At 41.4% G+C, this 18,757-nt stretch overlaps 1 protein-coding gene across 2 annotated transcripts in view; it reads right to left on the bottom strand.

The window, feature by feature from the left end:
• The window catches only part of GUCY2C (guanylate cyclase 2C), an 879,595-nt gene that overhangs the window by 314,942 nt on the left and 545,896 nt on the right, over positions 1–18,757 (bottom strand). For both annotated transcript variants that reach the window (XM_089687691.1, XM_089687690.1), the window contains 2 exons: positions 11,222–11,354; positions 9,286–9,423 (listed from right to left, as the gene is read on the bottom strand). In XM_089687691.1, coding sequence (XP_089543817.1) covers positions 9,286–9,423; positions 11,222–11,354 — 271 coding nt within the window. The remainder of the gene's footprint in view (positions 1–9,285; positions 9,424–11,221; positions 11,355–18,757) is intronic.

The following is an 18,757-nucleotide window of genomic DNA, read 5'->3' as shown; positions in this document are numbered from 1 at the left end:
ATGTGTGGTACTTTTTTGAGAGTCAGTTCTATATACTGTATATATATATATATATATATATATATATATATATATATATATATAGCCTTGTAAGTCCATAAATAACGCACGTGTTTCGTTTGGCTGACGGGTAAAAAAGCATCTCTTCTGCCTGGGGGAGTTTGCGCGTTGCTAAGTTGAACATTTTCACTGTTTCTTGTTCTGACTTTCCACTTTTGATGCCTTTTCCAGCTCCTCCCTTGCATCCTCTTCTCTGATATCTGTGTGCTGGTGCTTTGTTCTTGGAGGTGTAAAAAATTGCATTATCTTCTGGGGTATGACAAGTATGACTTCCCCCCACTGCTCAATGTCCCAGCGATATCTCCTTCTCTCCCCCTCCCCCACCAGCATCACTCACACTCCTGAAGCTACTCACCCCTTTCCCTTATTCTGCATGGAATAGTCCATACCATTGTCCAACACTTGATCAGTCCTCTCATCACCGGCCCACTTCCTCTGCACCCTTCTACATATCCAGTCCTGTCATCTACCTCTGCCACTACAACCAGCCAGCTTCATACATCTTCCTCCTGCCAGCTGTCACCTCTTGCTGATACCTCCATGCTCACTGCATCCTCCTCCCGCCAGCTGTCACCTCTGCCCGATGCCTCCTCGCTCACTGCATTTTTCTCACACCAGCTGTCGCCACTCTTTGCATCCTCCTCCTTCCAGCTGTCATTTTTGCCCAATGCCTTCCTGCTCAGCTGCATCTTCCTCCTGCCAGCTGTCACCTTTGCCTGATGCCTCCCTATACTGTCACCCACCACTGCAAATGAAACCGGCTGACTATGCATTCCTTCACTCATTCCACAGCCACCAATACCTCTAGCCCAGCATCATTCCCAATCTTCCAATCTAGAGATTTTCCAACAACCTTTCCTTTCTCTCCCCCCCCCCACCCAGCGATCATAGGATCGCAGCACCTTCCATCCCAACCACCTCTTCACCCCCACTCCCCAACTCCTATCCCACCCCACCTTCAGAACTTTGTGCAAGAGTCACACCTGTTTGGGATTATTCCACAGCACCAGGTCAGTCACAAACCAATATTACAATAAGCTAGGGTATATAAATATATATGTCATTTTTTGATTCCTCATTAACATTAAATTACATATATATATATATATATATATATATATATATATATATACATATATATATATACAGTATATTCCGAAAACAAATTGTTTCTTTACTTGAAGTGTATCTTCATACAAAAATTAGCAAGACTGCGCAGTTTCAAGTCAGTTGCAAGCATAACACAGCTCTTCATCAAGCTACAATTGTAGTGCTAGACATCATAAGATCACTCTATATACCTAAACACAGGGTGTTTTTGCACAGGTGCATCTCATCCACACCAATATAGCAATACTCCAATATAGCAGTACTATAGAATTACTCTTATTAGGAAATACCTTTATATAACAAAATAAAAATAATTTTTCATATGTTACAACATATTATAATCAACATACTGCGATTCCAAACTATATAAAAACAAAAACTGAAGAATTAAATAACCATCACTATAATAAATCCAAACAAACTGATACAAGTAATCCATCATTTCACCCCAGCCATAACAATTTTCTTTCAGAGCTATAAAAAATTTAAATGGAGACAATCAAAGTAAATATAATTATACTACATTACAAAATTAAATACAAAGCATAATCCCTAGTCAAACCAAAAGGGTGCAGAGAATTGAGCTGATTAATCCATACCTCCCTTTGTTTTAATGTAAGAATTCTGTCTCCACCTTTCCTATTTTTTTTTATATCATAAATTTTAAATCAGTGTCTTCATGATCATATTCCATAAAATATTTGGGGAACTGGCAACCCTGGGCTGTTTAGCATGAACAAAGAGTAATGCTGCGATATGCAATCCTTGATTTTTTTTTTCCCCAACATAAAACTAAATTACATGGACACAATAGTGCATACACAACACTTTTTTTTTTCTAAAATCCGAATGTACTAATACATCTTATTGTTTCATTCCTGCGGTAAGCTTTTAAAGGTACCTGTTGAAAATAATCAACATCAGGATCTGACCATTGTAATAAGAGGCACTGTTTCCTTATCATTTTAAAACTATCCTCACTATGACTATGGTACTGCATAAAGAAAGGTAGGCATTTATTTTGCTGTCTCTTATTTCTGATGCAGGTTCCTTTTTCATACTGGGGATTCAACTTCTCAGGTTCCTGTTGTATAAGATGTTATGAGTAAGTTCTATTTTCAAATTTCTGGCACATCACCCAATCTTTTACTACATCTCTCTTGATTACTCACAATACGCTTGTCTCTGCATAATTGGCTACGTACAATTGACCTGAAAACATTGGGGGGTGAAAACTATCAAATAATAGGAGTTGATTTCTATCCTTTGGTTTAACATATCGATCCGATTCTATCTTTCTATTCCCAATGTAAACCATAGTGTCTAGAAAAGACACTGCTTTACCCCCAGTGCACATGGTGAACTTTATATCACCACTGAAAGAATGTAATATTCCATTAAATGCCTGAAGGATCCCAATGTTGCTCTGCCACACCACAAACACATCATCAATATAGCGCCACCAACTGGGACAATGTTTTTTAAATAAATCATCCATGTACATATAACTCTGTTTAAAATCATGCACATGCATACGACGGGGCGACATTGGAATCCATTGCAACTCCCCTGGTAATAGGTATCCCGAAAAAGAAAAAAGTTGTTATTCAGAATGATATTAATTCATTTTTTCAAGTTCCTGCTTTATGTGCTATAGAAGTGTAAAATCTTTAAACATCCCAGGTTACCAGGATTTCATCCTCTTGGAATTCCAATATCAATTTTAACCTTTGCAAAAAATCATTAGTATATTTGATGTATGATGCTGTATCACATGAAAATTTAGATTTTGGTACAAAAATGGAATCTCTCCCGGACACAATAGGGTGTCCTGTTGTATTTTTGGCAGAATATACAATACTGGAGTTTTATGTGTAGGTAAAAAATATTCAACTAGCCCTCAAGTGATAGCACTATCTCTTAAAGTGTTACTAAACCCACAACAGCAAAATCAGTCTGCAGATGCAGGAAAGCATGCTTGATATACTCACTGTGGAACCTAAGGGGTTAGTCCTCAATATTGTGTAAAATTCTGTTTGATCCTGACTTCTCTGACCCTCCCCTTCTTCCAGTGTCCCCCTCTTATCTCCTGATATGGCATATCGGATGGAGTCACTCTGCACAAGCTAAGTTTGGTGTTTGTGTATTACTAGAGAGGTTTTTGTTTTCTCTTGGGAGAGTGCATGTGATCAGCACAGGGCCAATCAGCACTGTCCAGGCAGAGGTCAGGGATTCTGCATCAACCTAGAGCAGAAAGAAAACTCCTCCTACAAGCTTTAACCAGTGCTCTGCTGAACACTGATAGACGTCACAAGACTGCTCTAACTGCTGACGAGAAAAGGTATTTAGCAGTTTATATTTACTAAAATAATTGCATTTCCATGTTCTGTGTACTGTGGGAAATCAGATAGAGTGAATGCAGGGTCCTGGGTGTAGTAACACTTTAAAGCTTGTTTAAGAACTCCTTCCAATTGTTTTTCTAAATTATTTTAGAATTTATTGTAAACTTCCTGATCTTGTAGTTTGTCTAATAATCTTTCTCTCATATGCCTGAGTGTCCATTATCATAACTGATCCAAATTTATCTGCTGGCTTCACTAAAATCTCTTCACATAAGCCTAATTGTTACAGAACAGTTCTTTCTACATAAGGGAGGTTATTAGGTATGTGATCACAGCAATTCATATTTGAAACAAAGTTCTGTACATCCCACTTAATCTCTTTGACAAAAGCTTCTACTGGTGCATACTTGGTAAGTAGTACCGCTGTAGATTTAACTCATAGCCCCAGTTGTTTACAATCCAAGGACCCTTCAGGGACTTTAATGGTTAAACTTGGTTTGTGCAGAAAATGTACCTTCCATCTGATATTTCTAAATATTCTATATAGATCTTGATCTAATGTGAATTTATCAAGATAACTTTTTGGGAAAACTGACAAACCTATATTCAAAAGACCTACCTCTTCTGGAGACAAAACACTTGCTGAAATATTGTGTATTATATTTTCCATTTCCTCATTGGTTGCAACATGGTGGGTCTAATCATAGTACCCTCTCAGCATCCAACTTTAAAAAAAAAGGTAGAGGAGTAATCTGTATTGGTGGTAGTTGTCATACAGGAGCCAGGCATACCCTCTTTTCTCATAGAACCAGTATCTGCACAACCTCTGTTTGTGTATACCTGTTTACTTTGGTAGTCTTCATTATCTCAATCAAATTTATTGTGTTCCTTTGTCTCTAAAACTGCCTGATATTTGGCAATGATATTGGAAGAGATAAAAAAAAAGATAGGAGAGGTGGAGACAGAATTGTTAAATTAAAACAAAGGGAGGTATGGTGGATTAATCAATCCAATTCTCTCCACCCTTTTGGATTGAATAGGGATTATAATTTGTATTTATTTTTGTAATGTACCGTAGTATAATTATATTTACCTTGATTTTCCATGACTTCTTTCAGACCTAGAAAAAATGAAATGGAAAGGCTGGGATGAAATTATGAATTTCTTGTATCAGTTTGTTTGGATTTATGGTGATGGTTAATTAATTCTTCAGTTTTTGTTTGGAGTTTGGAATCACAGTATGTTGATTATAATATGCTGTAACATATGAGAAATTATTTATGTTTATTTTTATTCTGTTATATAAAGGTATTTCCTAATATAAGAGTAATGCTATAGTGCTGCTATAGTGGTGTAGGTGAGATGCAACCACACCCTATGTTTAAGTATATACTGTAGAGTGATCTTATGATGACTAGCTTTACAATTGTAGCTTGATAAAGAGCAGCCTTATGCTTGAAACTGAAACATTTTTCTATGAAGATACACTTCAAGTAAAGAAAGAATTTTTGCAACTTGGAGATCTTGTTCTTATTTGTTTTTGGATGCTTTATATGGGTGGAATTATGGGAGCCCACCATTAAGGAGATCCTCAACAGATAAGATTTGCAATATAACAGGAGTTATCTGCTCCAATGTTATATATATATATATATATATATATATATATATATATATATATATATATATATATATATATTTTTATAAGATTTGTATATGATCTATTTTACGCTATCTATTGAAATGTTACCCAAATTATGCTTTTAGTTTCCTTTTTCCATTTATATATATATATATATATATATATATATATATATATTATTTTTTTTTGTACACCTCTTTTTGTCCAATAGCCCTGAAGAAGGGGGAGTCTTTGTTCCAATGTTTCAATAAATGCCTTCAAACTTACCTTCCAACTTGTATTTACTGGACATCAGGCGCTCCTTTGTATCTACTCTTCCTTATTCATATCAAGTCATTCAACAGACCTGCGGGTGTCACGATTCGATCCCCGAGGGATCAATCATTCAATTTCAGCCAGTGATGTCCGGCTGAAGTTGGATGATCGGTCCCTGTCCTATCCTGTCCTGTGTTGACAGTTGCATAGGACAGGATATGATGTAAATCTTCTCTGCCTGGGCACATTCCGTCCCAGAGAGAGAAAAAGACACAGTAAACGTGAGTAAAACAGCACACATTTACAGTTAGAACACACCTAGGTCACATTTAACCCATTGATCACCCCCCCCCCAGTTAACCCCTTCACTGCCCTGTCACCAGTGTCATTGTTTACAGTGCACAGATTTTTACTGGTCATTGTATTATTGTCGCTGGCGACTTCTGATAGTGTTAGCATCAGTCCGCGTCAGTTAGCGCCCCTCCCAGATAGCGTCAGATTGCCCGCTAGTACACCAGTAATCACATTTAACCCTTGATTGCCAGGAACACGCTCACTTGCACACTAAACCTCCATTGCTAGTATAGTGTCTGATTGGATCAATATCTTTGATCAGATCAGCGCTTTACTAGCGTTCACTATAGTGTCCCCAAAAACGCAGTGTTAGCGGGATCAGCCCCAACACCTGTCAGCACCTGCGTTTAGCTCCTACACCTCCCTTCTCCCCCAGCAAGTGCAGTGTCAGTAGACAACTGTCACTTGATACATTACACACAAACCGCAGTGTTCACAGAATCAGGCCTGATCTCTGTTAGCACTTGTCGGTAAATTTTTTGTAGCGGTTCAAGCAGTCCCTGACAGCCAGGCACTATTTTTCCTGTGAGTCGCACTAGGTACCTGTAAATTTAGTGGCCAAAATGTCCAAGCAAAGGTACTCTAGTGAAGAGGCCTACAGGATTCTGAGCATGTCAGGTGAGAGCGAAGGGGAAGACTCATTGACAGAATCCGCCTCAGAATACGAACCTGTAGACAGCAGCAGCACCCTGACAGTTAACTTAGATGATGGAGAAGAGGTCCCTGCTAAGATCAGGTGTACCCGACCCCATTTCCAGGTTGCTGAGGTGGTACAAACGCATGATGACTCTCATATGCAGCAGAGTGCCAGTACTAGTGCCGTGCTACCTTTTGGTAAACTGGTGAGCACCAGCAGCCTAGTACGTCCTGGTCTTATACATACCAGCACTGCAGTATCACTTGGTGATGTGGCGAGTCCCATAAGTGCAGTACAAGCTGGTGCGGTGGCGAGCACAAGTAGTGTCCCGCGGCCACCAAAAATTTGCACAGAAGGCCCGTAGAGCCCTTAGTATTCTTCCAGATGTGCTTGCAAATCCCAATTGGCAGCCCACAAATTCTGAAGCACCCATACTTCCCCCATTCACTGCCCAACCCGGAATTCAGGTGGAAACAGCAAATTTAAATATTCCCCTTGATTTTTTTTAGCTGTTTTTCACAGATGATCTTTATGCATTGATTGTGGATCAAAGCAATTTATATGCACGACAATTTATCACCGCCAACCCAAATTCAAACCTTGCCAGACCATTCGCATGGAAACCCATTATGGTTTCCGAATTTAAAGTTTTTTTGGGTCTAACCCTCAACATGGGCATTAATAAAAAAAATTAATTGCGGTTGTATTGGTCCACAGACCCGATTCTTCACATGCCCATGTTCTCTGCTGCCATGGCCAGGCATAGATATGAGACGATATTGCATTTTATGCACTTCAACGACAACACACTCAGTCATCCTCAGGGTGACCCTGAATTTGACCGTCTCCACAAAATTCGGCCCCTCGTAAATCACTTTAACCAAACATTTGCAGATGTGCATACTTCCCATCAAAACATCTGCATCGATGAGTCCCTCATTCATTTTTCTGGCCGCCTTGCATTCAAACAGTTTATCCCCAGCAAGCGTACCAGATATGAGGTCAAGGTGTATAAGACCTGTGAGAGGGCAACAGGCTATACCTGTAAGTTTCGGATTTACGAGGGAAAAGATAGTCGTGTGGAGCCCCCCGGATGCCCAGACTACATGGGGAGCAGTGGCAAGATAGTTTGGGACTTGGTGTCGTCCTTTTTCCATATGGGGTACCACTTATACGTGGACAAATTTTATTCAAGCGTGCCACTATTTAGACATTTGTTCAATCTTTGAATTGAACAGTGCATGTGCACTGTGCAACCTAATCGTCGGGGCTTCTCCCAATGGCTTGTAAATACCTGTCTTAGAAAGGGGGAAAAAGCTTGCTTGAGAAACGAAGAATTGCTCGCAGTGAAGTGGAAGGAAAAACGGGATGTTTTCGTCCTGTCTTCCATTCACGCAGATACGACCATCCAAATTGCCACAGCAGCTGGTGTTGTTGGGAAGCCCCTCTGTGTCCACTACTATAACTTTAACATGGGAGGGGTGGACTTCAACGACCAGATGATGAAGCCGTACTTAGTTTCCCGAAAAGCCAGACGATGGTACAAAAAAGTGGCTGTTTATTTATTTCAATTGGCTATATATATAATGCTTTTGTTCTTTACAAAGCAACTGGACATAGTGGATCCTTCCTAAAATTCCAGGTAGAGATCATCAGGGCCCTTTTGTATCCAGAAGGTGTTATGCATCAAACCCCCAACCCAGATGCAGTTAGCCGGCTGCATGAGAGGCATTTTCCCGATGCCATTCCTGGAACCCCAACCCAAAGGAGACCCCAAAAAAGATGTTGTGTCTGTAGCAGACATGGAATTAGGTGTGACAGCTGTTTTTGTTGTCCCTCCTGTCCTGACCAACCTGGACTCTGCGTCAAGGACTGCTTCCGTCGCTACCATACACTAGAGGAGTATTAGTGTAGGATACAGCACGGCACAGTTCAGGGCACATTTACACAGGGTCACGAAAGATGTTAGGTAGTCAGGAAACTGGCTATCATATTTGGAGAGACCCTACCATCTGTTTTTAAAATGTTAAAGTTTGAAAAAAAAGAAGTTAAAAAAAAAAATAAAAAGAGGTAGAGAGCTAGGGCTAGGGTCACAATCCCCGCCTAGTCCAATCAGGGAACAGCTCACATTCACTGAGAAAAATGCAAGGTGTGTATGGCGCCTGTGCCTGCCAAGCAACCCCCCATCTTCACTATTCAGCAGGGCAGTTACTTGGCACAGTACCTGGAGACTACTACAGTGATTTCTATCCTCTACAGATTTAACAGGTTTGAGATATGAACACATGCATTGGTCCAAGCTGAAACTATGCTATAAAAAACACACTTGCAATTCAGATTTCAAAAAGTCTATACTACCAGAAGCTGCAAATAATCTTCCCTAAAAAGGAAGCTAATTTTAAACTGTTGGCATTTGCCAGTGTTAGACAAAAACTATTAGGAGATTTGCAGAAACTCAGCTTTCAAGTAAACATTTACTCAGTATGGAACATTATTGTTTAATGCTGCAATACTAGAAATCATATAGAATCAAATAAATTATTGTAGGCTTAGCTACTGTGTATGCAAACAAATTCATATACAATATATGTTTGTAGTTTATATACTGTACACAGGGGCTGACTGACCATTTGGAAACTCGGGCACTGCCCGAGGGCCCGGGTCAGTAGGGGGCCCTATGAGATGCTCCTGGTACCTTTTTCATAGGCTTTTTTGAGTTTGGGCAAGGGCAGAGGGGCCCCATGATCCTCTATTGCCCGGGGGCCCCATGAGTTGTCAGTCTGCCCCTGACTGTACAGAAGGCACTAAGGCTATATAAATTCAGTGCACAGTTGTTCTGCACACAAACTGCTAAATTAAAATGTAATTGTGCATTCTTATTTTACCTTTGGTGTCATGGCATTGTTCTGTATAGAATGTATCTTTCCGTAAGATGATTTCCTGTGCTATGATTCCATAGCTGTAGATATCACCTTTCTGAGAAACACCATCTTGACGCAGGTGTTCAGGGCATATCCACAAATCTGGGGAAAAGGTTATAGTTAAGAAAATAAGTATGAGGTATACCTCAAAGTATCACTCAAAAGTCTCCCGTGGATATGTATTAGAGGGGTGCCACCATTCCTTGGTAAATTATTATTATACAGTATTTATATAGCGCCAATAAATTTGCTCAGCGCTGTGTAATGCTATAAATACTCAGCGCTGGTAAATGCTATAAATACTATACAAATACCAAAAAGTGAGACTGTCCTGGCACCAAAGGTAAGAGTTTACATTACTACTCCAATAAAAAATTTAAATATTTATTATAACATATTTCAAAATATATACTACACATACATAAATGCAATAAAAAAAAGCCACAAATTGCAAGATATACAAAACATGGAAAAAAACCTGAACCCAAAGTCTCTCTCACTGTTGTACTAGACCAGGTAGATTTGTTATTGCATATAAAGCACTGAGACTATATTTTCTCTATGTGTATCGTGAGATTGATTCACTTTCTTTGGAGAATACAGATGAAGGTAATATTCATGTTACATGGAAAATAGGGTTATCAAACTTTCTTAGTTACAGTAGAACTGTTTTTGGCATTCCAAGACACCAAATTATGAAGTGGAACTAAAGACTGTACAAAGTGTCATGACCCCAGAAGATGGTTTATCTGTCTTTCTGAACTTCTAAGGGTAATATCACAGTAAAACATAGATGATTATAAATGAAGTGCTTTTCTACACATCAATGGCTCAATAGCAATCCCATAGAGATTTTGAAGCTGCAGGATCCCAGTCATTCCTCACTGATCTGTGAACTCTACTCACAAGGAACGGCTTATGTTTCCTCACTCCCAGTGGTGAACAGTATCCTAGTATCATTTATATACTCTATTGTACATATATAACTGACAGTTTAATGGATGGGGTGAGGCAAAGTGAAAATTCCTTAGCAAAGTGAACAGCCTATTTTGCCTTTAGTAAATCAACTCCTTAAAGTGGAGTTCCAGTGAAGATAAAAAGTCAGCAGCTACAAAAACTGTAGCTGCTTACTTTTAAAAAATGGACCCATACCTGTCTCTTGATCCCGCGGGGTCCCCCCCGCAGCTAGTTTCACCAGCTGCCCTGTGTTCCCAGCGCCAGCATCTAAAGTGTGGGCACCCGGCTGTACCAGCTTGCGGCTTCACAGCTGGGTGCTCACTGCGCATGTGCGAGTAGTGCTGTGCCTTGTGAATGGTCCTGTAGTGTTCTGGGACCTGTCATGTGTCCCAGAAAACTAGTGGGAGGAAGGGGGGGCCTAGGCGATTGCAGCGGAAGTGGGAGCGGGTACCTGTCAATTTTGGGTACCAGCTCCCCAAAAGTGTCAATCCTTAACGGGGAGCGGGGGACCAGTGCTTAAAGTGGAGCTTCCCCTTTTGGGTGGAAGTCCACTTTAAACACAACTTAAAGACAGGCTATGGCCATGTGGTGTAACACTGATGTTAATTTATACACTTTGGTGGATCTGACAACTCTAGGCTAAAAATTTTTAATTTTAGCTCAAGTAGAGATGGTCTAGAATCTTTGTCAAATGTTTTTTTATTCCTGCCTAATAAATTTCTCATAGAGATTTGAAATTAGGGAACATTTCTCAAATAAAAACCTAAATACACTATTTTAGTACAAAGGAAAATAAGTAGAAACTGTTGCTTTTTTGCTGTCTGTGTTGCCAGGATGAGAACAAAAACAATACAACAATGGTTCCAACTATTTGCGACTCTACTCAGTACTAAAAAAACTGGTTGGAGCTACAAGCTATAAATCAGTTTTAAGATGATTTTACCTTGTTTAGGACATAGAATGGAGTTACCGAGAAAGTCTGTGATTTTTACCACCATACGGCTGTCTACAACACAGTTGGTTGACTTTAGGCGGCCATGGACCTCAGTTTTACTGGAGTGCAGATAAGACATGCCCTGTCATATATAAAATGTATTTTGTAATAAATATAGAATATATGTTATTTATCTATAAAAACCATTGACAGCGCAAATTTAATTAAATTAACCCAAATATATTAAATATCTTATACACAGTTTGCAAAGATGTAAAGGCAAACCAATAAAACAACATTAATTAAAGGAGAAAGCAAAAAACCTCAATCAAAAAACTTAATCCTGAAATTTGTGCACTATGATATTCATACCATTAGAGTAGCCTTTATCAAACAGGGCTTCATGGAGCCCTAGGGTTCCTCATGAGTTTATAGGGGTTTCTTGAATAAAGGGCAGTTTCTTCCTATCAAATATGTTCCTACTGCCACCAATTATCTTTTTAGCTATCCGCAAGAGGGGATTCTTCCTATTTACCACAAATATAAAGAATGTTCTTCCCACTGACCATCACAATAATGTACCATGAGTTGTAGATGGAAAAATAGCACAGGACCCATAGGATATATCACTGGTATTGCCAATGTTAACCACATCAATACCGGGCACTTTTACCCCCTTGCTGCCCAAGGCAATTTCAGCTTTCAGCGCTGTCGCACTTTGAATGACAATTGCGTGGTCATTGAACACTGTACCCATATGACATTTTTACAATTTTTTTCACACAAATAAGCTCTATTTGATGGTATGTAATCACCACTGAGTATTTTATTTTTTACTAAATAAAACAAAAAAAACCTGAAACTTTTGAAAAAAACGCACTTTACTCAGTTTCTGTTATAAAACTTTGCAAATAACATTTCTTCATAAATTTAGGTCAAAATGTATTCTGCTACATTTATTTGGTAAAAAAAATAAAAATAATAATTTAATTTGTATTTTTTTTCAAATTTTTCTATTTTTTTAAATGTTTTTATTACATATTTTTTTTTCAACACACTGTGACCAAAGCAATACAATGTTACCATGGTAACACTGAACTACTCTGGGCAAGTGATCAGGAATTTTATTTTTTTAACACATTATGATTGCTAATACCAATGTATTTAATTGATATTTGCAATCATTGTTACTGAATGAAACTGATTCATTCAGTCTTTTGTTGTGATTAGCTGTGTGATTAGCTGTGATTGGGCAAAGCTGACCACATGCTGATACAGATGGCCTGTGAATGGCCCTGTCTGTATCACGTGACTGCTTTGACCAGTCACATCTAACACCATAATTGTATACAATGGATGGCATGACAGGAAACCATCCATTGTATACAATTGACATGTGATCTTCTGTGATTGGTCACAGCGGTCACATGACACTGGCAAGGGGATGGTGAAGTGATATGTCATCGGCTGTGTACCGACAGATCGCGCTGCTGTGGCTCGTTTTGACAGGACGTCATATGATGCCCAGTCACAATAAGGAGTGTCCCGCCCGGCATTCAATTTGCAATAGGCCAGGTGGGAAGGTGTTAAAGTATTGATGTTGATGTAAATGATCTTGTTCCCAGGCAGGCAGCGTCTACACTTCAGAGCATCTGAATGGTCTCCTTGGCTTTTAGTGTAATGTAACAGAAATAGAAATTGAAGCACCACACCACTGCTAAGAAATCCAGAAACAAATTTATTCCAATAAAATCAGGGGAACAATCAAAAAAGAATCCAATGTGTTTCAGGGATCCAAGAAGTCCCCTTCATCAGGGCTAGAAAATATATGAGGACATCTCCCTATCAATCAGATTTCAATACAATATCCCCTTCAGGGTTTCTCTGGCATAGAATTATCAAGAAAACAGAATACTGATGAGATATGTAGCCTGAACTTCAGATGCACTCTGGATTGCAGGTGTTCACTAACCTCAAATCTAAGGCCTTGAAGGATTAAAGTCAAAGACACACCAATCTCTGGACAATGAATAGAGGGTATGTAGCACCCTCCAAGTTAGCTAGGGAGAGCTAGATAATTATGTTTTTAGTTTGAGGTTGAATAGCACCCTGTGTAATAGTCAGAGGGTCAAATTTGGGTCAGGGCTGAGAGGCTCTGCAGATCAGCTCTCTGAAACCTCCCTTTGATCTAGAGACTTGGAGAAATCTCTAGAACTCAGTGGGCAGGGGTGGGGAGGACCTGGTCTGCACTCTTGAGAGATACTGAGCAATCCCCAAGCAGGAGGCTTGGCATGGGTTCAGGACAGCTCTTAAGAGTGACTGAGCCTGCTCAGCAGCAGGCGATTTCGGGTGGAAGATGTGAGGGTAGGAGCTGGAGAGAGTAAAACTAAAAAAAATAAGCTCAAGGACTGTTTACTGTCTCCTGTGTGCAGGGGCTGAGGAAAATGATTGTTGCCTGGCTGTGCAGGATTATAGAGGGACCCAAATCTCTAGCAACTCCTAAGGGGGTAGTGCTACATGTGGGTGCTCATAATTCTCTTATAGTAACCTGCAAGGTCATTGCCCCTAGCAACTGGCAACCAGTGAGCCAGGAAAAGTGTTGCAGCAGTGGAAGTGTCACAGAGCTTGGTGGCAACTGTGAACTGTCTGTTATTACTGTCCTGCTTGCCATTGCCTGGAGCAACCGGAACAGTTCGCCAGTTCAAAAAAGTCCCTTTGTTGCTGTACAGGTGGCTCCTAAAAGAGATTATGTATGCTGTGTACATGCAAATGACAGTAAAATGTCCGTTATTTCCTTGCTGTTATCTGGAGCAACCGGAGAGGCTCATCAGTGTCTACAAGTCTTTTTGATGCTCTACAGGTGGATATTACAAAAGACTCTGTTCTTCAAGTACCTGCTTATTACAGTAAAGTGTGTCTTGCTTTTACCCTTCTCATCGTTGCCCGTAGCAACCGAGGAGCGCTACGGTACCCAGGTGGATTACAAATGTCTGATTACACATCCCTGGCTGAGGCCTATGTTCTACTACTCATGTCAATGCCTGCTAAAGTCAGTGTTTACCACGTGTCCTTGCTTGTCATTGCCTGGGGCAACGGGAACAGCCTGCTACCCAGTGGGTTACAAATGCTCAGCTAACTTGTACCAGTTGGGCTTGATGACTCTCTTTATTCAACAGTGTTCAGTGGGGAAGGGGGAGTGGGTGTCCCGTGCCTTGCTGTTGCCCATAGCAACCTCTGCAGTTCATGGCTTCTACAGTTACTACTGATACCCAGTCATCCAACAATGGCTGGAGCTAAATGTCCTGTCCTTGCCAGCGAATTGCCTCTGTGTCTCTGTCCGGATTTAGCATTAACAACGCCTGCAATCCAGCCAGCATACCTCTGCTCAGAACAACAGGGGTTAACCCCAGCACGGGAAAGTTCCTGCAAGTCAGTCTCACTGGTGCCAAAGTGTCTCAAGGAGGGGTGTGACCATGCCCTCAAGCTTGCCAAGTACACACAGCATGCTGTGAGAGAGCATGAGAGGAGGAAGATGGAGGCTGCACTGTCGATTGGTCAGAGGAGTTTTCTACCGGAAGTTACCCTGGTGGATACCGGAGTCCACCTGGAGTATAGTGACAGCTTTGCTCTGGGACTTCTGAAAGAAGTGGAGATACTGTGTCTGCTGTGCTCTGATTTCAGGAGACCAGCCACCTTGATCAGAGCGTGGAGCATGTGGGTCATTGTGAGGTGCTTGCTGACCAGCCGGCTGCCCAGCAATCTGGCCCCACAAACATATACAGTGAATCTGCATACAGGACTGTGCACAGAGAAGCTAGGGTGATGGAAGGTCAGAAAGTGTCTTGTATTGGAGATCTAGAGAGGGTTTGAGTCTTGGGACTGTGACTCCCTCGCACCCTTAACAGACCTATGCACCAGAGGATGGACTGCTGTGACCTACCCAGCACCCAGAGATGTTGCTGATGGGCTGGTGCCCATAAGTACTGCCCAGCAAAAGACAGCTGAAGTTCTGGAGATGCCAGCCTCGCACTCCAGCCCTGACTGATCTGCCTGGAAGGAGCCAGTCAGCAAGGAATGCTAGTCCTCAGGTGAGTCAGTGGAGAGTGCCAGTTGTGGGGAAGTAGGTTGGGGGTCACCTTGAATATTAGCAAAGTTTGGGCACCTAGATGTAGAGGAACAGGAAGACTGATCCCCTGAGGATTCTGAGAAGTAATGGGATTGGGGAGATACTACTACTGAGGATTTTGAGTCACTGACAGAGCAGCCAGAAAGGTCTTGTACCCTAGACTCTGCTGGATCTCCCTGCAGGATTGAGCCCATTCATATGCCTCCTGGCCAAAGCCTGAATTTGCTACACCTTGAGCTAGGACCAGAGTTAGGAACTCTGAACTTTATAAACTGATTTGCAGGGCCCCAAAACCACTGCGTCTATCCAGGTTTGTGGAACAAGGATAAACTACCCAGGTTCTCCAGGTTCCAGAGAACTGTAGGGAAGTGAGTGGCCCTGGAAGGGGATGGGACTACCCCTATGTTCCTCAAGATGATAGCTCCAGACAGCAGTGGTGAAGATGATCTCGTCTGGAACTATCTTCATGCCCCCAAGCCTTTGAGGGGCCTTATGTAACAATAGCCTGGAAACATTTTCAGGATATTAAACAGGAATGGAGCAGGGACCTGGCTATCTACAAGGACAGGATAGTGGTCATTAAGGCAGGGCAACCTAAGGTGGTCTACTCTATCACTGCCTAACTGATTGACAGCTCCATTGTCAGATTGCCTATACTTTACTCCGTTGTTCCCAGATGTGCTGGCCTGGGATTTGTCTAGGAGACTGTTTAGTACCTACTACTTCCTTGGGAGGGGCTCCTCCCCAAATATACACTTAAAGAACTTTGCTTACATTAAAGTGCCTTGTAATTTAGTTAGTCAGCCAGTGTTAGGGCTGCATTTTTTTTCTATATATGCCTTTATCCACTGTTTTTCAAGATGGCTGTCTCCTTGCTTCAAGAACAAGAGACTTCTCTATGCCATGAAGGATTTCCCTTAAGGGGGAGGTGCTTCATATCTTCTTCATTACCTCTCTTTTTAATACAAGAGAGGATTTTGCTCATTTTAGAAACCACAGCTTGGCATTGCATGCCATTATTAAGCTTGTGATCTATCAGAACTCCCAGATCCTTCTCCACCATTGATTCTCCCAGTTGTATTCCCCCTAGTATGTATGATGCATGCATTTTCTTAGGCTCCAAGTGCATAACTTTACATTTATCATCATTAAACCTCATTTGTGACATAGTTGCCCAATTAAACAGTTCATTGAGGTTGGTTTGTAAGTTGGAGACATCCTGTAAGGACATTATTCCACTGCAAAGCTTGGTGTCATCTGCAAAGACTGAAACAGTATTTTTAATCCCAGACCCCATTTCATTTATAAATATATTATAAAGTAATGGTCCAACACCACTAACAACTCTAGTCCATTCAGAGTATGAATCCTTAACCACTACTCTCAATACGATCTTTTATCCAGTTTACTATCCATTTACATACTGATTTTTCCACGTTTACCTTACACATTAAGGGGGGATATGATCAACATGTATAAATACATCAGTGGTTCATATAGTGAACTCGGTGTAGAGCTATTTACCCTGAGGTAATCACAGAGGACAAGTGGGCACTCTTTACATCTGGAAGAAAAGAAATTTAACCTCCAAACACGGAAAGGTTTCTACACAGTGAGAAAATGTGGAATAGACTCCCTCAAGAGTTGGTTCTCCGGGGATCAGGAAGGAAATTTTTTTCCCAGCAGAAGCAAATTGGATCATGCTTTGCTGGGGTTTTTTTTGCCTTCCTCTGGGTCAACTGTGGGTATAGGATTATAACTTTTTTTTTTCTATGGTTGAACTGGATGGACATTTTGTCTTTTTTCAGCCAGACTAACTATATAACTATATTACATTAGCCGTGTGTGGGGAACTCTTTTGCAAAATCCAAGTATATCACGTCAACAGCCACACCTCTGTCCAAGGTTATGCTCACCTTCTCATAAAAAAATATCAGATTTTTTTGACAACTTCTGTCTTTCAGGAATCCATGCTGTCTGTTGCTTAAAATATTTTTTTTCAACCAAGAACTCATCTATGTGGTCTTTTATTAAACTCTCCAGTTTCTTCCCAACTATAGAAATTAAACTAACAAGTATATAACTACTTGGTAAAGATTTTGATCCTTTTTAAGCATAGGCACCACATTGGCCTTACCTCAAACCAGTGTTACTATGCCAGTCATTAAAGAGTCCCTAAAAATTAGAAACAATAGCTTTGAAATGACAGAGCTCAGTTCTCTAAGGATCTGTGGGTGTATGCCATCCGTTCCAGGTGCTTTATTCACCTTTATTCTGTCTAAATATTTCTGGATCATATCAATTGTGAGCCAATGTGGATAATCTGGGGCTGTGTTAATGTTAATACCATGGGGAATCTTGCAGGACAAGAGCTTCCCCGTGCTCCTTTGTATACACAGAGCCGAAGAAGGTATTTAAAGAAGAAGAAGGTGTTCCCTTTGACCCTAATCACCCACTCTTTTTTTTTTTGTAAAGGGCCTACATGCTCTGACCGGACCTTTTTACTATTAATATATTTGAAGAATTTTTTGGGGGGGGGTTTGTCCTGCTATCTTTTGAAATCTGTCTCTTTCAATTTTTGTGGCTTTTTTTACATATTCTGTTATATTCTTCGTAATGTTTAAACGATGATAGTGGGCGGCTGTCCAAGATGGCGACCGGAGAGGCCACATAATCCACAGCTCCGGCACCTCGTCCACTAATCCGCTGCCATCCGGGCAGCGGCGTGCCACCAACGGGCATTGGAGCTCTCCCTGACCCTGCCTGTACCTGGAGGAGGGGAGCGGAGCAGGTTTGACCTCTCTCTGAGGCAGCTGCCATGCCCGGCCTGGCGGGGCCTGCCGCGATCTCATCTGCGGCTGTAGGGGTGGCGGCGAGCCCTTGGTGGGCATTGGAGGCCTCCACTGTCCTGTCCACACCTGGAGGAGGGGATCAGAGCGGGTCTGTCCCCCGTGGGCTGCAGCGGACGAGCTCGGCCTAGTAGGCCTACTGCGGCTTGCTGCAACACAGCCTGGCCCACACGTGGAGTTCATCCATCCTTCCTGTGAGTACAGTTGGTGTGGGGGGGGGGTGGCCAGCACCCATCAGGCCCCCTGTGGCTACTCCGGTGGCAGTGGCTGGTATCTGTGGCCTGAGATATTGCCAGCCAGGCCTCAATTGAGCCTGGGGGCTTGCAGTGGCCTTGGAGTCAGGTATTTGGCCTCCCTACACATATTCTGACTCACTCTGGATCCTGGTGCCCGGGAAATACCTCGTGGTTCCCTGTACCTCATCTGACCCCATAACAGAGGCCAGACCAGCGTCTGGTTCCCTTGCTCCTACTGCACATAACTACTACAGCTGATATCCATCCCTCACTTCCTCATGTTAAATCTCATTTTTATAATATGGAAATTGTACAATATGGAAATTGAAGCTTG

The sequence above is a fragment of the Staurois parvus genome, unplaced genomic scaffold (assembly GCF_062004578.1).
Source record: "Staurois parvus isolate SC_StPar_1 unplaced genomic scaffold, SC_StPar_1.0 ptg000436l, whole genome shotgun sequence".
NCBI classification, from domain to species: domain Eukaryota; kingdom Metazoa; phylum Chordata; class Amphibia; order Anura; family Ranidae; genus Staurois; species Staurois parvus.
This window is presented reverse-complemented; position numbering and strand designations above follow the sequence as displayed.